We start from the raw sequence: 24,229 nt of genomic DNA, 5'->3' as shown, positions 1-24,229 counted from the left end.
GAAAAATGTCTAAATCCCTTAAGTTTAAACAACAAAAACAACAGAGTATAATTTAATTTGAAAAGTAAACAAGTTGAGCCAGAACCAAGAAAATAACTTGTAGATCTAACTTTAGGAAGAAATAAAAAATTCTGTATACTAAAGTTTCAAAAGGGAAAGCTCTTTTCCTAACTGATCTATCTTAAAGCAAACACCACATGAAAAAAAGAAAGAAAAAAAAAAGAGAGGGGAGTCTTTTGCCATTGCCTTGAAAAAGAAGATTCAGTATATAGTAGTGAAATAAAAATATTAACCAAAAATATGTTATCTTATTTGTGTCAGATTGGAAGCTTCAATGAACTGGACTCAAAGTAAAGTAAAATAAAAACATGTTAAACTTAATTTCTTGAGTACTTTCCACTCACTGTTACAGCATGTTAGCGAAAGTTCTAGCTTTGAACTTTAACACACTGAGTCAACTAATACTTTCTTTGGAAAATTCTTCCCCAAAGTTATTTTGGATAAAAAGAAAATTCATTTTAAGAACGTGTCAACATCTAAAATGGTTTTTACCCCAAGCACTTATATAAAGTATATTGATTGAATATATGTATACAGAGATACTTCTGAAAAGAAAACCAAGAAGCAAACATATCTGTGCAAGAAATGGAGATAGTGAGATACTTTCTCTTTAAAAGACTAGGCATCATATTCCCTAAGTAACAGAATTACATTTATTTTAGCAAATACGCCTGTATTTTTTCCATGTATGATTTTCTTTGTTAGTCTCTCTGTGCTACTATACCAATACACCACTATAAAGAAATTTTTTCTTAGACTGATCACTTATCCCACATAAAGGAAAACAAGACATAAGTTAAAAAAAAATCTTAATGTGGGATAAATCTAGTTTCTTAGTTACAGCTAAAACTTTTGTTTCTTTTGTAACTTTTAAAAACAGAGAGCAGTCCTTCTGACAGTCATTTAGATCTGTCAGAATATCTCTCATCTTTCTCATATGGAAAAATTTCCCAGTGATTTCAGTCTAAACACATACACACACACACACACACACACGCACACACACACACACACACAATCTTGACAGGTTCCATTTGGATAATAAAAACGGAGGAAATAGCAACAGGCTGAAATAGATAGACTATACTGATAGGCAAACAAATATGTAGGGATAAGACAATGATTAACAACCCCTTTAGGGTAGCAGAATGACTCCTAGAACTTCAGAAAACAGATATCTAGACCCCACCTAGGTGAACTGATTTTAAATTTCCAGAGAAGAAGATTGATTGATATGATTTTTTAAAAAGCAACCCAAGTAATTTATTATGTGCTGCAAAAGGTGAGAACCAAGGGGTTAAGATACCCTGATCAATGACAACTGTTGAGAGCATCAGAAACAAAATAGCAGCATACTAATACAACTACTCATTATCTTAAAAAAATGTATTCTGTATCATGGATAGTAATATTTGATAGACAAAACTACAGACATAAAGAACTGTGAAGTCTGAGCCAGCATATATACTAGAAAATGACAATTTCAAGACAAAAGCTCAAATAAGTAAAGGAAAATTTTTATGTTGCTTGTAGTAAACAATCTTAGATGTGGCATGCTCCTATGGAAAGCCTTTCAAGATCTACATTTACTTTACTGTTGTTAATTATCGGGATAAAAGATTTTTTGCCATGAAAGAAAAAATAAACAAAATTAAGTAAACATTATGGGAAAAGTTGGCATATATAGCACATTAGGTTAGTTTTAGCTTTGTTTTCTTCTGCACTTTAACAGAATTTCACATGTCCTTTTCATCAATCTGGAGCAAGCTATTTACTTTCTAAATGAACAAAAGAACGCTGACTTTTTAACAGAAGCCTAGGAATATGAAGGGCTGGACCACGACCTCTTTTCCTTAAATAGGTATTTCTAAAAAAGATTGAAACAAGAATCCACACTGTATAATTGTGAGAAGCTAATAGTCAGCTCTAAGATAATGACAATACATTAAAATTTCTATGCTAGAAAACTGATATATTGAGTATAGTAATAACTAAATAGCCAATATTTATTAACAGCATTATTATTAGCCATACAATATTCATTATTTCACTGGGTCCTCACAATACTCCTAAGAATAGGTTCTACGGTTATTCCCTCATTTATTCATGGGGAAATTAAAATTTATATATAAGAAACTGCCCAAGGTAACACTGTTAGTAAGCACCAGAGTTGGAGCTTAGATCCAGGTCTGTCTGACTTCAAAATAATCAATCAGCTCTACTAATAGAAGTTCTCAGCAGTCCCAAAGTAGAAATTTTTGCAGAGATACAATACTCCTTCAAAGAATTTATAGAATAAAAATATATAAATTAGTATATACCACTATTAAAAGTAGAAAAAGATAAGGATATTAGTACATAATACATAATAATAGTACAAAATAACTTTGGATTTTAAAGTTGTTTACATATGGGGTTGGGTTGCAGATTTTCTTTGCCCAGTTTCTGCAGTGGATGATTTGAAGTTGTATGAATAAAGAATTACTAAAAGACCTGAATTCCAATTTGATGAGGGCAGCTAATCCCTTAAATACAGACTAATTCAAGGTGAATCAGAATGTTTTCAATTCTCTGTGAAAAGTTTAAATCATAATGTAGAGTATTCCTATTTTTTAAAATCAGAAACTACTGATCATATCATTCAGGAGCTTTAAAATATGCTATTTCATTTGAACGATGTTTGGTACACAAGATATGCTAACCAAAAGGTACTGGAACTTTATAAAGCTTTTAAAAAATCCAATTACCAATGTGAAGATTGGCATTTAGTTTATTAAGGTTTAAATTAATAATTGAAGACATGGTAATGTGCTGGAAAAAAACCCCAAAACATATTCTAAAATTCATTAAGAGGTACAGTATCAGAATTTACTCTTGCAAAAGAAGAGTCCACATTTTAGAGAAGCATTAGAAAAAGAAATCATCAATGCTCCAAGGACTGAGGTACTCTTATAAGACAAGATGGTGTAAAGAAAACTTTAAGTCTTGTCAATACAGTGTTAATAAAGAGTGTCACAACTCCCGAATATTCACTGATCCCAGGATAATCATTTTTTAAACAAAGAAGATATGTAATGGAGTAACCACTATTTAATATGGATTAAAAGAAATAAAGGGGGTTACTTCTGGAATAGTGATGTTGGGGCTCAGAGAAAGCTCTACCCCAGAGAGATATCTTTTAAGTAGGTCAAATTAGCAAAAAGAATCATTCAAAGTTTCTGGACATTTATCAAAGGATTTAAAACAAATTGAGCAGCATTTACTCAACACAATGTATAGGAACGTAGTAAGAACAATGGGAGACTATGATACTCAACCTAGGGACTTCACCCATCCACCTACAGCTCAGCCTTGCAGAACTGTTTCAGCAGGCTCAGCAGCCAAGGGACAGTTCCCATCTCTCCCAACCTATTACTGTAAAGTACCATTCCTGGTAGTTTTGGCAGCTGGTGAACATTAGCAGATCCTTCACAGCTCCAAGGCTTATATCACATGGATAGCGCAGCTAGTAATGAATGCAATTCTCCTTTCCTGCAAAGCTCTATACTGCAGGAGAACTGCTTAGTTGGGCTCAGAAGTTAAGCCCCAATTCCAATCTCTCCTAGATTCCTGAAGCAGAAGAACTAGTCCAGATATATTCTATCACTATAGACACTGGATGATCCCATCCATGTGAACTGTATATTGTCAAAGATCTGTCTGAGCAATGGCAGCAGCCATGTGGAAGATTAGTACCTACCCTCCCCCTCCCCTCACACATAGCTCCAGCTCCAAAAGGAGGATCTGGGTGAGGAAAACAATGATGATCGGATTAACCATTCTACACTTCCAGTGTCTGTGCACAGTGCAGAGGTTCTATGATAGGAAAGGGTTACAGAGAGACTCAAAAATTGACACACAAATTGCCCCTGCCATGGAGGATGGGATTAAACTATGGGTCAATGGATACCCTAGGGCACTGTCAAAACAACAAAAAAATCAGCTACAAAGTAATAGAAACTGACAACTAGATATGTTAAAATACAGACAAGTCAGAATTGCAAAAGGGAGATCAGGGAAAGAGACAATCAAAAACAGCATGGCTTTAAAATACTCATTTCTGGTAGCCAGCGTGTGTTCATGTCCATTTTGCTCTTACAGCAAAATCACAGGCTGCATAATTCAAGAGAAACAGACTTCACTTAACAACAAACAAAACAACAAGTCTCCTGGGGCTTTGGGACACAAAGTTGCTACATTATTTGCAATGTACAGATAAAAAAAAAATTCCTAGACATAAAAAGAAATAGGAAATTGTGTCCCGTACACAGGGAAAACAGGAGTCAATGGAAACTGCCTTTGAAGGGGCCCAGATGTCAGACTTAGCAGAAAAAGACTTCAAAGTACCAATTATAAAAATGTTAAAAAAAACTAAAGAAAACCATGCTTAAACAATTAAAGAAAAATATTATAAGATCTCGTAAAATATGCAATATTGATAAAGAGATAGAATTATAAAAAGAGAAACAAAAAGAAATTCTGGAGTGGAAAAGTTAAATAACAAAAATTTAAAATTCCATAGGTTCTAACAGTAGGTTTGAGCTGGGAGAAGAAAGAATCAATAAATTTGAAGAAATATTAATAAAGGCTGTGAAATCTGAAGAAGAGTTTAAATAATGAAGAAAAATGAATTAGTGGGTTAGAAAAATGTGAGACACAATTAAGCAGACCAACATGTCTACATAATTGGAAGCAACACAAAGAGAGAATAAAGAGAAAGGAGGGAAAAAAATATTTGAATGAAATAATGCCTGAATACTTCCCCAAAGTGACGAAAAACAATTTATACATGTAAGAAGTTCAATGATTTCCACATAGGACAAACTAAAAGGGATATACACCCAGATATACCATTGTCAAAATGCTGAAAGCCAAAAACAGACAATTTTTAAAACAGTAGAAAAATGACTCACCACACCCTCATAAAGTTTAACAGCTTACTTCTTATCAGAAACAGTGAAGAAGAAAGGCAATGGGATGATATTTTCAAAATACTAAAATTAAACACAAAAATTCTGTCTGCCAAGAATCTTATATCCAATAACAACAACAAAAAACTTTTAAGATAGAAAACTATCTTTAAAAATTGAAAGTGAATTAAAGATGTTTCCAGATAAAGAAATTTATTGCTAGAAGACAAAACTTATAATAAATATTAAAGCAAGTTCTTCAGGTTAAAGCAAGTGAAATCGGAAAATAATTCAATCCACATGAAGAAACAAACTGTGCCTGTAAAGGTAATTATGTAGGTAATTTAAAGAACAATATAATTGAATATGTCTTTTCCTTTATTTTCATAATTGATTTAAACAGCAATTACATTTTAAAAATGTATATAATTGTAAATGTACAAAAGACAAAGTTTAGAGTCAAAGACACAATGGGTTCAAAGTAAAAGGATGGGAAAAGATATACCATGCAAACAGAAACCATAATAGAGCTAGAGTGGCTATATTAATATCAGGAAAACATAGACTTTAGATCAAAAAATATTACTAGAGACTAAAACAGCCATCTTCTAAGAGGGTCAATACATTAGAAAGACCTAACAATTAAAAACATATACTAAGTACCTAACATACTATCCACAAAATACATGAAACAGAAATTGAAAGAACAACAAACAATTCAAAAATAATACTTGGATAATTCAATATCCCCATTTCAATGAAGGGTAGAAAAATGAGAAAGATTATCAACAGCATATAGAAGACTTAAACAATACTATAAAGCAGTACTATAGACATAAAATGTCTCTACATGCACCTATAGATATCTAAAGAACACTTCACCCCAATCAAAATCACCAAAAAGAAGTTCTCTATGATGGAATTAAATTTGAAATTAATAACAGCCAGAAATTTGGTAAATTTGCAGACATGTGGAAATTAACAAACTTCTAAAGAACCAATGAGTCAAAGAAGAAATAATAAAATACTTTTATATGACTGAAAATAAAAATACAACATAAAACTTATGGGATTAAATAAGCTAGGATTCAGAGGGAAATTTTTAAGTATTAATGCCTATAGTAAAAAAAGTAAACATCAAATCAATAACCTAGTTATCCATATTAAAAAACTAGAAAAATAGGGCTTCCCTGATGGCGCAGTGGTTGAGAGTCCGCCTGCCGATGCAGGGGACACGGGTTCGTGCCCCGGTTCGGGAAGATCCCACATACCGTGGAGCGGTTAGACCCATGAGCCATGGCCGCTGAGCCTGCACGTCCGGAGCCTGTGCTCCACAATGGGAGAGGCCACAACAGTGAGAGGTCCACATACCACACACACACACAAAAAAACTAGAAAAATAACAAACTAAAGCAAAAAGCAAACAAAAGATCAGGCAAAATAAAGGTTAGAGTACAAATTAATAAATTATAGAATAGAAAAATAAGAGAGAAAATGAACAAAACCAGAAGTTAATCCTTTGAAAACACCAACAAAATGAGCAAACCTGTAGATAGACTGATCAATTAAAATAGAGGAAATACTCAAAGTACAAAATCAGGAATGAAAGAGAAAACGTCAGTACAAAAATAAAAAGAATTAAGGGAATACTATAAACAAATATATCCCCCCAAAATAGATCACTTAAATTAAAAAGAGGTAAATCCCTAGAAAGGTGAAATTACCAAAGTAACTCAGGAAAAAAATTTAAAAATCTGAAGAGATCAATAACAAGAGACTGAATTAATTTAAAAAAATCTCTCACAAAGAAAAGTCCAGTACCATATGGTTTCAGTGGAATTCTACAAAATTCTTAAAGAAGAATTAGTACCACTCCTTCACAAACTCTCCCAAAAAATAAGAGAAGGGAACACACCATAACTCATTCTATGAGGCAAGTATATGGATAGCAAAGCCAGATAAAGACACCAAATAAACTACAGACCAATATCATTAATGAATATAAATGTTAAAATACTCAACAAAATATTATCAAACTGATTTATGCAACACATAAAAAGAATTATGCACCATAATCAAGTGAGATTATTCCAGGTACTCAAGATCGATTTAACATCCAAAAATTAAAGGGAACACATCACATTCATAAAGAAAAAATAATAATTTTCAACAGAGAAGTAGCATTGGACAATATCTTACAACCTTTCATGATTAGAAAAAAAATTCAAACTAGAAATAAAAATGGAACTTCCTCAACCTAATAAAGGCCATCTATAAAAATCTCACGGATAACATCATACTTAATGGTTAATCCCTATTGTGTATATTTTTGAAGCTCTTATTAAAATTGTATTGGAGATCTACCTGGAAAAATTAGATAAGAAAAAGAAATAAAAAATGTCCAAACATGCAAAAATCAATGCTATTATTATATGGTAGCAAAGAACAATCTGAACATGAAACTAAGGAAAACAATTCAATTTAGAATATCATAAAAAAGAATAAAAGGAATATTGAAAACTATAAAACATTGTTGAAAGAAATTAAAGAAAAGAAATATAAAGACATTTCATAACTAGGGATCAGAAAACTTAATACAGTTAAAATGGCAATACCCTCTAAGTTGGTCTACATATTCAATGCAAACACAATCAAAATCCTAATTGGATTTTTTTAAAAATTCACATACTGAGCCTAAAATTAATATGAAAATGAAAGTGACCTAGAATAGTCAAAACAATTTTGAAAAAGAACATACTTGGACAATGCACACTTCCTGATATCAAAAACATACCATAAAGCTACAGTAATCAAGTATGGTACTGGCATGAAGATAGACATATAGTTCAATGGAAATGAATTAAGAGTCCAGAAATAAATCCTCACGTATATGGATAACTGATTTTTGATATGGGTTCCAAGACAATTCAATGAGGAAAGAACAGTTTTTTCAACAAATGATGCTGGGAACAATTGGATATTTACATGGGAAAAAAAAAAACTGTATCCCTTCCTCACATCATTTACAATAATTAAATCAAAATGAATCAAAGAAATAAATGCCAACCCATTAGGAAGGCTAATTTTTTTTTTTAATGGAAAGTAACAAGTGTTCCTAAGGATGTAAAGAAACTGGAACCCTCCATCACTGCTGGCTGGAATATAAAATGGTGCAGCTAGAAACATTCTTGTAGTTCTCAGAATGTTAAATGTAGAAAAGTGAAAGGAACCAGTAATATTGACCCTAAGTATATACCCAGGAGAAATGAAAACATACATCCACACAGTATTATTCATAACAGCCAAAAAGTGAAAACAATCCAAATGTCCATCAACTGATAAAAGGATAAATAAAATGTGGTATATCCATACAATGGAAAACTATTTAACAATAAAAAAGAAATGAAGTACTACCACATGTAGTAACATGAATGAACTCTAAAAACATTATGCTAAGTAAAAGAAGACAGCCATATTAGCCCACAAATTGTGTAATTCTACTTACAGGAAATGTCTAGAAGATGCAAGTCTATAGTGACATAATGCAGATTAGTGGTAACCAAGGGCTAGGGGACAGGGTAGCTGGAGGGGAGTGAAGAGTGATTGCTTAATTGGTACAAGGTTTCATGCAGGGGTGACGAAAATGCTCTAAAATTAGATTGTGGTGATGGTTGTACAATTCTGTGAACATACTAAAAACTATTGAGTTATCCACTTTAAAGAGGGGAGTTTTATAGTATGTGAATTATATCTCAAAAAAGTTGTTAAAAATAAAGGTTATAAAATATTAAAATAAGAGAGTATCACTAGCCTACTTTAAATCAAAATATATAAAAAATAAACATTCCTTTGTAGTGATCATTATCAGATTAATACTCCAGGTTCTTGGAAATCACAGTGGCATGGAAAAAAGACTTCACTATTAAACATTAAACTGATTATAGTTTCTGAAATACATATGTAAAAAATAAACTAGCCTCAAGACCTTGGGGTCTTGTGATCAAATTCTGTTTAATAAAAAAAATCCCTAAGCCTTATGTGAAAGATTGCAGAAGTAGTAGTAAATATATTTAGAAAATTCATATTTTAAAAAAATCACATAACTACTGGTGTTGGTATTTCACCACTTCAAGTGTAGAAACTCTACTTCTTTTTATGTCCTTTATTCTCCTTTGTTTATGATACAAGTCTCTTAAAATTTTCCTTTACATACATTAGAACCATATCAGTCAATGTTAAAATTTTTGATTTAACAGGCAAACATAATTTATAAAATGTAAAAAGAGAAAATCTATTTTATTTACCCATATTTTTACTATCCTTTGTTCTTTCCCAATGTTCCAAAATCCCTTCCTTTATCATTTCATTTTGTTTAGAAAACCTCCTTAGCAAATCTTTTAGGGTGGGTTTTCTATGGCAAAATTCTCTTAGTTTTCTTTCATCTAAGAACACCTTGGTTTGCTCCTTTCATTCCATAAATACCTTTACTCTGGATATAGAAATCTGGATTGACAGGTATTTTCCTTCAGCACTTGTTCCGTTTCCTTCTGGCCTCCATGGTTTCTGATGAAAAATCGAAGGTCAGCCTAACAGTTTCTCTCTTGCAGTAAAATGTCATCCATATCTGGCTGCTTTTAAAACTTCTTTGTCTTTAGTTTTCAGAAGTTTGACTATGATATATATTACATTAGCCAGGGCCTCCAGAGAAATGGAATCAACAGGATATATGTATATGCAGAGAGAGAGGGATTTATTTTCAGGAACTGGCTCACACAATTATGAAAGCTGGCAAATTCAGTATCTGTAAGGTAGGCTGGCAGACTGGAGACCCAAGGAAGGGTCAGTGCTGTATGCAGTTCAAGTCTAAAGGCTATATGCTACCAGAATACTTTTTGCTCAGGGAAGGTCAGTCTTTGTTCTAGTATAACCTTCTACTGATTAAATGAAATCCACCCACATTATTGAGGGAAATCTGCTTTATTCAAAGTCCACAAATTTAAATATTATTATCCAAAACACAACCTCACAAAAACATCCAGGATAATGTCTTGACCAAAAAGCTGGGCACTGTGGCCCAGCTAAGCGGACACATAAAATTAACCATCACAGTGGGTCTTGGGGTGGGCTTTTTTATAGGGGGGATAAGGTATCATGTTTAGAGTTTATTCAGCTCCTTGAATATGTAGTTGTATTTCTCTTGTCAAATGTGGTAGGTTTTCAGCCACTATTTCTTTGAATATTTTTTTCAGCTCTACCCTCTTTATCCTCTCTTTCCAGGACTCTGATGACATGAAGTTTAGGTATTTTGTTATAATTCCATAGGCCCCTAAATCCCTATTCATTTGTTTTCAATCTATTTTCTCTGTATTGCTTAAATTGGGTGATTTCTACTGCTCTATCTTCAAGTTCACTGATTCTTTCCTCTGTTTCTCCATTATGCTATTGAGGTCATACACTGAGTTTTTTAATTTTGGTTACTGTATTTTTTAGTTCTAAAGTTATTATTGGTTCTTCATTACTTTGCTAAAAATTTGTGTTCCTTTGCTGAGGTTTTCTATTTTTTCATTTGTTTCAAGTGTGTTCATATTTGCTTGTTAAAGCAATTTTAGGATGGATGCTTTATAATGCTGGTCAGATAATTCTAACATTGGTGGCAGGTCTGTGTTCGCTTCTGTTCATTGTCTTTTTTCACTTAAGATAAGATTTTCTTTGTTCTTGGTATGGGCAGTGATTTTCAATTGAAACCTGGACATTTTAAATCTTGTTTTAGCAGACTTCCTTTGATATAACACTAATTCAGCAGGGAAAGAGGAGAACAGTCAGGTGCAGTAGAAGTCCAGGTTCCTGACTCATTCTCTGCTAACACTCAGGGCTAGGGAAATAAGGATCCATTATTGCTGAAGACAGTTGGGAGTTCAACTTCCCACTGGGCCTTCACTCTGACTGGGAGGGGTAAGGGCACCACGTTATTGCTCCCAAATGACCTCTAATGACACTGCAGGGGATAACCCTAGTAGCACTGAGCAGTAAGGAAAGTCCTGACTCTCCATTAAACATCCATTGATACCTTGCAGGGGGCTGGGGGGGGGGGGGGAGAAGTGTCTCATTTCCATAACGGTGGGGTGGAAATCTACGCTTCCTACACAGCCTACCCTGACACTCAATGGAGAGGAGACTTACTTCCCAGTGGGACTGAACATCCTAATTCCCTACTCCACCTTCTATGACTCTGCAGCAATGGGGAAGAAGAAGGGTACCTCATTATAGATTGGTAAATGTGAAGTCTAGGCTCCCTGGTAACCAGCCTTTGTTGGCAGGGCTTGGGGTGGGACTACAGTTTGCTCTCTGATATTTGGTGGGATTACAGGGTTATTAGCTAATACTTTCTGCCTTGCTAGGTGAAAGCTTTCCTGGTCTTTTGGATAGAGAGAGCAGGCTTTTCTTGGGGTCTCTTGTCTGTGCCCATTTGGTATTTCTGGGTTGCTCAATTCTCCAGCACCTTGTCTGGGGCAAATGAGGCAAAAAGAAAGCCTAGGGAACCCAGCATTATGTAGTTACTTGGATTCAGGGTCCCTAGCCAGTCTGCCTTCTTCTGTCTAACTCTCAGAGTCTTATGTCTTTTTTATATATAATGTTCAGGGTTTTTTTTTAGTTATACTTAGTAAAAAGAAGAGAAGGAAAAACGTCTACTCCATATTTCAGCAAGGCAGAGGTTAAAGCAAAAATAATGCATCTTCTTATGCTTTATTTTTTAGGCTTTTGTCATTTTTGTTTTACTTTATATAAAACAATTTCAGGGGAGATTTGAGAAGATGGCAGAAGAGTAAGACACGGAGATCACCTTCCTCCCAAAAGATACATCAGAAATACAACTACACGTGGAACTGCTCCTATAGAACACCCACAGAACGCTGGCAGAAGACTTCAGACCTCCCAAAAGGCAAGAAACTCCCCAAACACCTGGGTAGGGCAAAAGAAAAAAGAATAAACAGAGACAAAAGGATAGGGATGGGACCTGCACCAGTGGAAGGGAGCTGTGAAAGAGGAAAGGTTTCCACACACTAGGAAGCCCCTTCACGGACGGAGACTGTGGGTGGCGGAGGGGGAAAGCTTTGGAGCCGCGGAGGAGAGCACAGCAACAGGGGTGCGGAGGGCAAAGCGGAGAGATGCCTGCACAGAGAATCGGTGCCGACCAGTACTCACCAGCCCGAGATGCTTGTCTGCTCACCCACCAGGGCGGTTAGGGGTTGGGAGCTGAGGCACGGGCTTCGGTCGAATCCAGAGAGGACTGGGGTTGGCTGAGAGAACACAGACTGAAGGGGTTTACTGCGCCACGGCTAGCAGGGAGGGAGTCCGGGAAAAATCTGGAGCTGCCGAAGAGACAAGAGGCTTTTTCTAGCCTCTTCGTTTCCTGGTGAGCGAGGAGAGGGGATTAAGAGCACTGCTTAAAGGAGCTCCAGAGACGGGCGTGAGCCGCAGCTATCAGCGTGGACACCAGAGACGGGCATGAGACGCTAAGGCTGTTGCTGCCGCCACCAAGAAGCCTGTGTGCGAGCACAGGTCACTCTCCACACCTCCCCTCCAGCGAGGCTGTGCAGCCCACCACTGCCAGGGTCCCGGGATCCAGAGACAACTTCCCCAGGAGAACGCACGGCGTGCCCCAGGCTGGTGCAACGTCATGTCACGCCAGCCTCCGCTGCCACAGGCTCGTCCCACATCCATACCCCTCCCTCCCCCCAACCTGAGTGAGCCAGAGACCCCTAATCAGCTGCTCCTTGAACCCCGTCCTGTCTGAGAGAAGAACAGACGCCCTCCGGCAACCTACACGCAGAGGCGGGGCCGAATCCAAAGCTGAACCCCGGGAGCCGTGCGAACAAAGAGAGAAAGGGAAATTTCTCCCAGCACCCTCAGAAGCAGCGGACTAAAGCTCCACAATCAAATTGACATACCCTGCATCTGTGGAACACCTGAATAGACAGCGAATCATCCCAAATTGAGGAGGTGGACTTTGCGAGCAAAGATATATATTTCCTTTTCCCTTTTCCTCTTTTTGTGATTGTGTATGTGTATGCTTCTGTGTGAGATTTTGTCTGTATAACTTTCCTTTCAACATTTGTCCTAGAGTTCTGTCCATCCGTTTTTTTTTTGTTGTTTGTTTTTACTTTTTAAAATTTTTTCCTTAATAAATATTTTTTATTTTAATAATTTTATTTTACTTTATTTTATTTTATCCTCTTTCTTTCTATTTTCTCTCCCTTTTATTCTGAGCCGTGTGGAGGACAAGCTCTTGGTGCTCCACCCAGGCGTCAGGGCTGTGCCTCTGAAGTGGGAGAGCCAACTTCAGGACACTGGTCCACAAGAGACCTCCCAACTCCATGTAATATCAAACGGCGAAAATCTCCCAGAGATCTCCATCTCAACACCAAGGTCCAGCTCCACTCAAGGACCAGCAAGCTACAGTGCTGGACACCCTATGCCAAACAACTACCAAGACAGGAACACAGCCTCATCCATTAGCAGAGAGGCTGCCTAAAATCATAATAAGGCCACAGACACCCCAGAACACACCACCACACGTGGACCTGCCCACCAGAAAGACAAGATCCAGCCTCATCCACCAGAACACAGGCACTAGACCTCTCCACCAGGAAACATACACAACCCACTGAAGCAACCTTAGCCACTGGGGACGGACACCAAAAATCAACGGGAACTACTAACCTGCAGCCAGCGAAAAGGACACCCCAAACACAATAAGATAAGCAAAATGAAAAGACAGAAAAACACACAGCAGATGAAGGAGCAAGGTAAAAACACACCAGACCTAACAAATGAAGAGGAAATAGGCAGTCTACCTGAAAAAGAATTCAGAATAATGATAGTAAAGATGATCCAAAATCTTGGAAATAGAATGGAGAAAATACAAGAAACATTTCACAAGGACCTAGAAGAACTAAGGAAGAAACAAGCAATGATGAACAACACAATAAATGAAATTAAAAATACTCTAGAAGGGATCAATAGCAGAATAACTGAGGCAGAAGAACGGACAAGTGACCTGGAAGATAAAATAGTGGAAATAACTACTGCAGAGCAGAATTAAGAAAAAAGAATGAAAAGAACTGAAGACAGTCTCAGAGATCTCTGGGGCAACATTAAACGCACCAACATTCGAATCATAGGGGTTCCAGAAGAAGAAGAGAAAAAGAAAGGGACTGAGAAAATATTTGAAGAGATTATAGTTGAAAACCTCCCTAATATGGGAAAGGAAATAGTTAATCAAGTCCAGGAAGCACAGAGAGTCCCATAGAGGATAAATCCAAGGAGAAACACGGCAAGACACATATCAATCAAACTATCAAAAATTAAGTACAAAGAAAACATATTAAAAGCAGCAAGGGAAAAACAAAAAATAACACACAAGGGAATCCCCATAAGGTTAACAGCTGATCTTTCAGCAGAAACTCTGCAAGCCAGAAGGGACTGACAGGACATATTTAAAGTGATGAAGGAGAAAAACCTACAACCAAGATTACTCTACCCAGCAAGGGCCTCATTCAGATTTGATGGAGAAATTAAAACCTTTACAGACAAGCAAAAGCTGAGAGAGTTCAGCACCACCAAACCAGCTTTACAACAAATGCTAAAGGAACCTCTCTAGGCAGGAAAGACAAGAGAAGGAAAACACCTACAATAACAAACCCAAAACAATTAAGAAAATGGGAATAGGAACGTACATATTGATAGCTACCGTAAATGTAAGTGGATTAAATGCTCCAACCAAAAGACACAGACTGGCTGAATGGATAAAAAAACAATACCTGTATTTTGCTGTCTACAAGAAACCCACTTTAGACCTAGGAACACATACAGACTGAAAGTGAGGGGATGGAAAAAGATATTCCATGCAAATGGAAATCAGAAGAAAGCTGGAGTAGCAATTCTCATATCAGACAAAATAGACTTTAAAATAAAGACTATTACAAGAGACAAATAAGGACACTACATAATGATCAAGGGATCGATTCAACAGGAAGATATAACAATTGTAAATATTTATGCACCCAACATAGGAGCACCTCAATAAATAAGGCAAATACTAAAAGCCATAAAAGCAGAAATCAACCTTAACACAATCACAGTAGAGGACTTCAAACCCCACTTTCACCAATGGACATATCATCCAAAATAAAAATAAATAAGGAAACACAAGCTTTAAAGGATACAGTAAACAAGATGGACTTAATTGATATTTATAGGACATTCCATCCAAAAACAACAGAATACACATTTTTCTCAAGTGCTCATGGAACATTCTCGACGACAGATCATATCTTGGGTCACAAATCTAGCCTTGGTAATTTTAATTAAACTGAAATTGTATCAAGTATCTTTTCCGACCACAACGCTATGAGACTAGATGTCAATTACAGGAAGAGATCTGTAAAAATATAGAAACACGTGGAGGCTAAACAATACTTAATAACGAAGTGATCACTGAAGAAATCAAAGAGGAAATCAAAAAACACCTAGAAACAAATGACAATGAAAACATGATGACCCAAAACCTATGGGATGCAGCAAAAGCAGTTCTCAGAGAGAAGTTTATAGCAATACAATCCTACCTTAAGAAACAGGAAACATCTCAAATAAACAACCTAACCTTGCATCTAAAGCAATTAGAGAAAGAAGAACAAAAAAACCCCCAAAGTTAGCAGAAGGAAATAAATCATAAAGATCAGATAAGAAATAAATGAAAAAGAAATGAAGGAAATGATAGCAAAGATCAATGAAACTAAAAGCTGGTTCTTTGAGAAGATAAACAAAATTCAAAAACCATTAGCGAGACTCATCAATAAAAAAGGGAGAAGACTCAGATCAATAGAATTAGAAATGAAAACGGAGAAGTTACAACTGACACTGCAGAAATAAAAAGGATCACGAGAGATTACTACAAGCAACTGTATGCTAATAAAACGGACAACCTGGAAGAAATCAACAAATTCTTAGAAATGCACAACCTGCAGAGACTGAACCAGGAAGAAATAGAAAATATGAACAGACCAATCACAAGCACTGAAATTGAATCTGTGATTAAAAATCTTCCAACAAACAAAAGCCCAGGACCAGATGGCTTCACAGGCGAATTCTATCAAACATTTAGATAAGAGCTAACAGCTATCCTTCTCAAACTCTTCCAAAATATAGCAGAGGGAGGAACACTCCCAAACTCATTCTATGAGGCCACCATCACCCTGATACCAAAACCAGACAAAGATGTCACAAAGAAAGAAAACTATAGGCCAATATCACTGACGAACATAGATGCAAAAATCCTCAACAAAATACTAGCAAACAGAATCCAATAGCACATTAAAAGGATCATACACCATGATCAAGTGGGGTTTATTCCAGGAATGCGAGGATTCTTCAATATATGCAAATCAATCAATGTGATACACCATATTAACAAATTGAAGAAGAAAAACCATATGACGATCTCAACAGATGCAGAGAAAGCTTTTGACAAAATTCAACACCCATTTATGATAAAAACCCTGCAGAATGTAGGCATAGAGGGAACTTTCCTCAACATAATAAAGGCCACACATGACAAACCCACAGCCAACATCATCCTCAAATTTGAAAAAATGAAACCATTTCCACTAAGATCAGGAACAAGACAAGGTTGCCCACTCTTACCAGTATTATTCAACATAGTTTTGGAAGTTTTAGCCACAGCAATCAGAGAAGAAAAAGAAATAAAAGGAATCCAAATCAGAAAAGAAGTAAAGTTGTCACTGTTTGCAGATGACATGATACTATACACAGAGAATCCTAAAGATGCTACCAGAAAACTACTAGAGCTAATCAATGAATTTGGTAAAGTAGCAGGATACAAAATTAATGCACAGAAATCTCTGGGATTCCTATACACTAATGATGAAAAATCTGAAAGTGAAATTAAGAAAACAATCCCATTTACTACTGCAACAAAAAGAATAAAATATCCAGGATTAAACCTACCTAAGGAGACAAAAGACCTGTAGGCACAAAATTATAAGACACTGATGAAAGAAATTAAAGATGATACAAATAGATGGAGAGATATAGCATGTTCTTGGATTGGAAGAATCAACATTGTGAAAATGACTCTACTACCCAAAGCAATCTACAGATTCAATGCAATCCCTATCAAATGACCACTGACATTTTTCACAGAACTAGAACAAAAATTTTCACAATTTGTATGGAAACACAAAAGACCCCGAATAGCCAAAGCACTCTTGAGAACGAAATATGGAGCTGGAGGAATCAGGCTCCCTGACTTCAGACTATACTACAAAGCTACAGTAATCAAGACAGTATGGTACTGGCACAAAAACAGAAATATATATCAATGGAACAGGATACAAAGCCCAGAGATAAACGCACGCACATATGGTCACCTTTTTTTGATTAAGGAGGCAGGAATGTACAGTGGAGAAAGGACTGCCTCTTCAATAAGTGGTGCTGGGAAAACTGCACAGGTACATGTAAAAGAATGAAATTAGAACACTCCCTAACACCATACATAAAAATAAACTCTAAATGGATTAAAGACCTAAATGTAAGGCCAGAGACTATCAAACTTTTAGAGGAAAACATAGGCAGAACACTCTATGACATAAATCACAGCAAGATCCTTTTTGACCCACCTCCTAGAGAAATGGAAATAAAAACAAAAATAAACAAATGGGACCTAATGAAACTTAAAAGCTTTTGCACAGCATAGAAAACCATAAATAAGACGAAAAGACAACCCTCAGAATGGGAGAAAATAGTTGCAAACAAAGCAACTGACAAAGGATTAATCTGGAAAACATACAAGCAACTCATGCAGCTCAATATCAAAAAAACAACCCAATTCAGAAATGGGCAGAAGACCTAAATAGACATTTCTCCAAAGAAGATATACAGATTGCCAACAAACACATGAAAGAATGCTCAACATCATTAATCATTAGAGAAATGCAAATCAAAACTACAATGACATATCATCTCACACTGGTCAGAATGGCCATCATCAAAAACTCTACAAACAATAAATGCTGGAGAGGTTGTGGACAAAAGGGAAGACTCTTGCACTGTTGGTGGGAATGTAAATTGATACAGCCACTATGGAGAACGGTGTGAAGGTTCCTTAAAAAACTAAAAATAGAACTATTATATGACCCAGCAATCCCACTACTGGGCATGTACCCTGAGAAAACCATAATTCAAAAAGAGTCATGTACCAAAATGTTCATTGCAGCTCTATTTACAATAGCCAGGACATGGAAGCTACCTAAGTGTCCATCAACAGATGAATGGATAAAGAAGATATAGCACACATATACAATGGAATATTAGCCATAAAAAGAAACGTAATTGAGTTATATGTAGTGAGGTGGATGGACCTAGAGTCTGTCATACAGAGTGAAGTAAGTCAGAAAGAGAAAAACAAATACCGTATGCTAACACATATATATGGAATTTAAAAAAAAAAAAAAAAAAAAAAAGGTCATGAAGTACCTAGGGGTAAGATGGGAATAAAGACACAGACCTTCTAGAGCATGGACTTCAGGATATCGGAAGGGGGAAGGGTTAGCAGTGACAAAGTGAGAGAGTGGCATGGACATATATAAAATACCAAGCGTAAAATAGATTGCTAGTGGGAAGCAGCCGCATAGCACAGGGAGATCAGCTCGGTGCTTTGTGACCACCTAGAAGGGTGGGATAGGGAAGGTGGGAGAGAGGGAGACGCAAGAGGGAAGAGATATGGGAACATATGTATATGTATAACTGATTCACTTTATTATAAAGCAGAAACTAACACACCATTGTAAAGCAATTATATACTCCAATAAAGATGCTAAAAAAATAAAACCAATTTCATTTTACATTTTTTTCTCTATTTACTAAGTAAATAAATTTTATCTTATTTATTTGGCATTTTTCACTATCTTTTCTAATGAAATCTTTTTTCAAACTCATCAACAATGTCTCAGTTCAGCTTGTAGGGGGAAAAAGTGATTGATTACATCTAGTACAGGACAATCAGAAGAATGTTAAGATTCCCTAGCAACCAGGAACAGTGTTAGGAAGGTGTCAGATCCAGCTGCATATTTGAGTAAATGCCTGCATGGGTAGGAGAGGCAAGGGTGTGGAGCCTCCTTCTTCCAAAAGATTGAGGAAAGCTGTGGTTTTAGGTTTCTTACTTCCTATGTTTGGTATGCATACATTAATGGATATAGAATATATATTCCATTGGACCAAGAACTTTTATTTTGTTCAGTGTTGTATCTATGATAGTCCTTGACATAAAGAAGAAAGTTAATAATATTTCTTGAATTAAGGAATGAATAAATGCAAAAGATGTTCATAAAGCTTCTATTAGCAATAGTAATGAGAAGTTGTATTTTGGTTTTTTGTTTTGTCTTGTTTTGTTTTGTTTTTCCGGTACGCGGGCCTCTCACTGCTGTGGCCTCTCCCGCTGCGGAGCATAGGCTCCGGACGCGCAGGCTCAGCAGCCATGGCTCACGGGCCCAACCGCTCCACGGCATGTGGGATCCTCCCGGACCGGGGCACGAACCCGTGTCCCCTGCATCTGCAGGCGGACTCTCAACCACTGCGCCACCAGGGAAGCCCTGTTTTGTTTTTGAGTTACCTAATGATTAATGAAACATCCATCAAAATGTTTATATGCTTTAAAAAACATATCTTTAAAGATATTCAGAAAAAAGAGAAGCAAAATAAAACAATTAGCACATGAACTTCTCACGCATGAATTTAGAATGGAAAAGAAATTGTTTCTTTTCTTGTTCCATAATGGGGTACGAAGCATCAACATTTACATTATAAAGATCTCTAACCTACCAAGAAAACATTGCTTATTTTTCCTATCTAAGTTACTCTATTTTTTCCATATTACTATCAAGTTGATTGTCAGTATGTTTCTAAGACACCTTGGTTGTAATATTTTACACAATAATTTATGTATCAGATGTATTCCTCTTAGGAGTACTGTAATATCTTTGTGCAAAATGTGAAGCTCAGCATAAATCAATAATATGGAAAGCTATATGAAAAGTATTTACACCAAAGTTCCCTACTATAAGAGAATTTATATAGTTTGCATATTAACTGACTACAAGTATAATATGATAAATTAAATTTAACTTTGTAGGATACGTGATTTGATACCTAATCCTTTAAAGCAAATTGTAATACTTAATGCCTGAAATCTTTAAATTCTCTTTCTAAATGAGTGTCACATAATAATATGAGACAAAGAAGAGGTGAAATGAGTAGCTCTCAACTAAGTTTCTTCAAAATATAATTTGCAAAATATATTTGCAAAGTTGTTACATAAGCTTTTAAACTCATTCATTGCTAGTGTTCAAAGTAATACACAATAAACACATTTTCAGCAAAGGAAATATGTGGAGTTAGAGCCAAAAAACAATTTAAATATCAAATGCTGTGCTTTTCAGAAAAACACAACAATATAAGTACTTTCAAAACATTTAGATACTGTCAGAGTGAAGTAAGTCAGAAACAGAAAAACAAACATCGCATATTAATGCATATTTGTGGACTCCAGAAAAATGGTTCAGATGAATTGGTTTGCAAGGCAGAAATGAGACACAGATGTAGAGAACAAACGTATGGACACCAAGGAGAGGAAGAGGGGGCGTGGGATGAATTGGGAGATTGGGATTGACATATATGCACTAATATGTATAAAGTGGATGGCTAATGAGGGCCTGCTGTATAGCACAGGGAACTCCACTTTGCTATACAGTAGAAACTAACACAACACTGTAAAACAACTATACCCCAATTAAAAAATAAAAAACATTTAACTTAGAATTCATAAATATAAATGAGTAAAATATAAATTCATCCAAGAATATATCACTTAATATGCCAGGAGAATTATGTAAATTCCAGTATTTTAATTATTCCAACCCTTAGCCTTAGGAAAAGAAGAAGATGGTCCAAAATAGTTCCTATACTTTTCCCCAACTCAACAACTGTAAAGCTGGTTTGTATTAGTAGAACTAAAAATTCACATTATGAAAAAAGAGCCAAAAATCACAGCTGTAAAAACCAGCCATTTTTTAATAACCTTCTCAACAATGGCACAAGTTTCTATATTAGTGTGGTTATAAAAATGACCTTTCATGTCCCAAGACATATCTGCCAATTATTTTAATACCTTGGAATTTTTAAAAAAGTGCTTTTCACTTAAATTCTGGATCTACTTCTTTTTCTACTTTTATCCAAATGACTTGTTACAGGAAGCTTTTTGACATTAAATTATCAGCTAATTAAAATGAAATCAACTTCTATCATGTCTAGGAATGAAGCTGAATCAATAAAATTGTCTATATTCCACATATGGTAGAAGGATTTTTTAAACATTTATTGTAATAATTAACAATAAAAAAATAAACTAAATGCCTATTTATACAGGTATTGTTAAACCAATTATGGGGTGTGTGTGTTTGTATATATACATATATGTATATATGTGTGTATGTATATGCATATATACGTTTGTATATGTGTATATATGCATGTGTGTGTATATATATGTATACACACATATATATACATATATATATACACACTGTGGAATACTATAGAACAATGACAAAAATAGGATAAGTTTATATATACTGACATGAAAATATATACTGACAAGTAAATATAGCAAGAAACAAAACAACAGATTGAGTAGAACAACATTTTTCTAAAAGGAAATCAAAATTTTACAGCATGAGTATACATATGTGTGTGTGTGTGTGTGTGTGTGTGTGTGTGTGTGTGTGTGTGTGTGTAAATATAAAGAAAAACCTCTAGAAGGATGCACAACACACCATTCTCACTGGTTACTTCTGGGGAGAATTTTTTGAATTTGATTTCAACAAGAATGTATTCCTTAATTACTTGATGGAAAAAAATGATCTAACGTGAAATTTAGGGGGGAAAAATTTTGTTATTAAACTCTCAATTTACTTTAAATGATTAAGCTTATGCAGGCTTAGCTTATCCAGAATAATACTGCATATATCACTGATACTGACATTTATTATAATTTTTATTATTACTTAAATGTACCCAAATCTATCTAATTTGTTTAAGAAAAAAAGCTATGACAATAATTTTCAGATTTATATCACACTTTTTTTTTTCTATAAAAGGTGGAACCAGAGTAAAGACCAAAGAAGCTAATAATCTAGCAATTAATTCTACAGTATTTTGTTTTCAAATTTCAATCCTGCGTTCTCAAATATTCTGTAAGTTCTCAAATGCAGAGCAACATCTAGCATTACCTTTGTAATCTACTAAGTATGCTTTCAATGAACACTTATTAATCAGTTGAAAGGAATTCTATACCGAAATAAGACTACACTATAATTCTATAATTTGTGTAGCATATGTCTATGTGTGTAATTTTTTTTTACTAAAGTCTGCCAAAGTTTAAAAGAATAAAGAAAACAGACTCTCAAACCGCTACCTTATATTCATCCACAATAATGCTGAGGGCTTCATGACCAGCTTTCCTCATGTCTTCCAATTCTTGTTTATGTTTTTCCTGAAAGAAAGCAAGAAACTAAGCCATGATTTGTTCTTTTGACAAAATAACAACACACCATTGACTTTTGTATCTATAAGTGATTGAGTAGCTTGTAGCACACAGCTGCAAACAAACAGAAAAACTATTAAAAAAAAAAGTTCTGTTTAAAAGCACTCTGGAGGGCTGTGGCAATGAGAAATTAAAGGGAAACAATAACTGAGAAAGGAAAACCATGCTGCGAGGTAAGGTAACACATGGCAATGGTGTTATCCCTTGGGGCATTTGGCAATTCTGGACCTGGATCTAGAGACAGGAGGTCCTGTGTTACTTCAACAAGCCAGAACCTTTTTTTTTTTCATTACTTCTCTAGTAACATATACATGCCAATAGTTTAATACATAATAAAGTTTGAGAACCACTGGATTAAGGTAATCAACCCCCCATTCTACCTTCCTAGGAAAGCAGAGGCTTACCTCTCTTTGGAGAATGTTAACATCCTACACAGAGCCTTTCCAATTTTTCAAACACAATGTACAGCTTTCAACGCAAAATTATCAGAGATGGTAACAGATGAGACCAAAGAAACAGAAAACAGAAAAGACAAAAGAAACAGACCCATGTGTGATTCAGAAATTACTTATCAAAGAGTTTAAAATATGTATGAATAATACATTCAAGAAAATAGAGAAGAAATGGAGAAAACAGATAGGATAGAGATTTTCTTCAGAGAACCGGGATTCGTAAAACAGAAATTCTACCGTGAGAAAAAATGTATTATTAACAACACAATAGATGAGGTAAATAGTAGGTGAAACAGCAGAAAGCAGGATCAGAGAACCAAAAGACAGTGGGGGGAAAAAAAGAAACTACAGCAGAAAGAGAAATAAGTGATGGAAAATACAAAAAAACAACTTTAAAAAGACATGGGACAGAGTAAAAAGATCAAATATACATGTAACAGAAGAATTGTTAACAAATAATCCAAAGAAAGAAGAAAAAAATTAAATGTAGCAAGATGGCAACAATAGAGTGATGAAGAAAAATAGAAAACAAAAATTTCTAACATTATGCATGAATTCAGGGTATTACAAAACCTACAGATATTTCTAACAAGCAGTAAGATATTATTAAATATTAGAGCAATAAATATGAAATTTTAGATGAAATGAAAAAACTCCTAAGAAAAAACACAACTTAACAAAACTGAAAGAAGATGAAATAAAAACTCTGAAGAGTCCTATATGTGTTTAAAAAAAATTGAACCTGTATTAATTTAAAAACCAAACAAAATAAAACTTCCGACCAAGGAAACCATAAGCCCAGATGATTTAACAGGTTGATTTTAATAAACATTCAAGAAACAAGTAACAGAAATCTTACACAAAATCTTCCAGAGAATAAAAAAAGAAGGAATACTTCCCTACATATTTTATTAAGACAGCATATTCCCTTATACTAAAATCTGTAAAGATAAAATTATGAACCAATCTCTTTTATGAAAACAGAAGTTAAAATTCCACATAAAATATTAGCAGATGGAATCTAGCAATACATAAATAAGATAATACATCTCAACCAAGTGGGATTTATTTTAGGAATGTCAGGTAGGTAG

General features: G+C 35.1%; 1 protein-coding gene across 33 annotated transcripts in view; it reads right to left on the bottom strand.

Moving 5' to 3' along the window:
• The window catches only part of CCDC91 (coiled-coil domain containing 91), a 410,464-nt gene that overhangs the window by 200,332 nt on the left and 185,903 nt on the right, over positions 1–24,229 (bottom strand). For all 33 annotated transcript variants that reach the window (XR_007470043.1, XR_007470045.1, XR_007470046.1 and 30 more), the window contains one exon: positions 22,558–22,635. Coding sequence is in view for 24 of the 33 variants with exons in the window: in XM_049694211.1 (XP_049550168.1) it covers positions 22,558–22,635 (78 nt within the window). In the remaining 9 variants the exon portion in view is untranslated. The remainder of the gene's footprint in view (positions 1–22,557; positions 22,636–24,229) is intronic.

This window comes from Orcinus orca, chromosome 11 (genome assembly GCF_937001465.1).
Source record: "Orcinus orca chromosome 11, mOrcOrc1.1, whole genome shotgun sequence".
In the NCBI taxonomy this organism is placed as follows: domain Eukaryota; kingdom Metazoa; phylum Chordata; class Mammalia; order Artiodactyla; family Delphinidae; genus Orcinus; species Orcinus orca.
The sequence above is the reverse complement of the archived record's forward strand: the minus strand, read 5'-3'. Positions and strand labels throughout refer to the sequence as shown.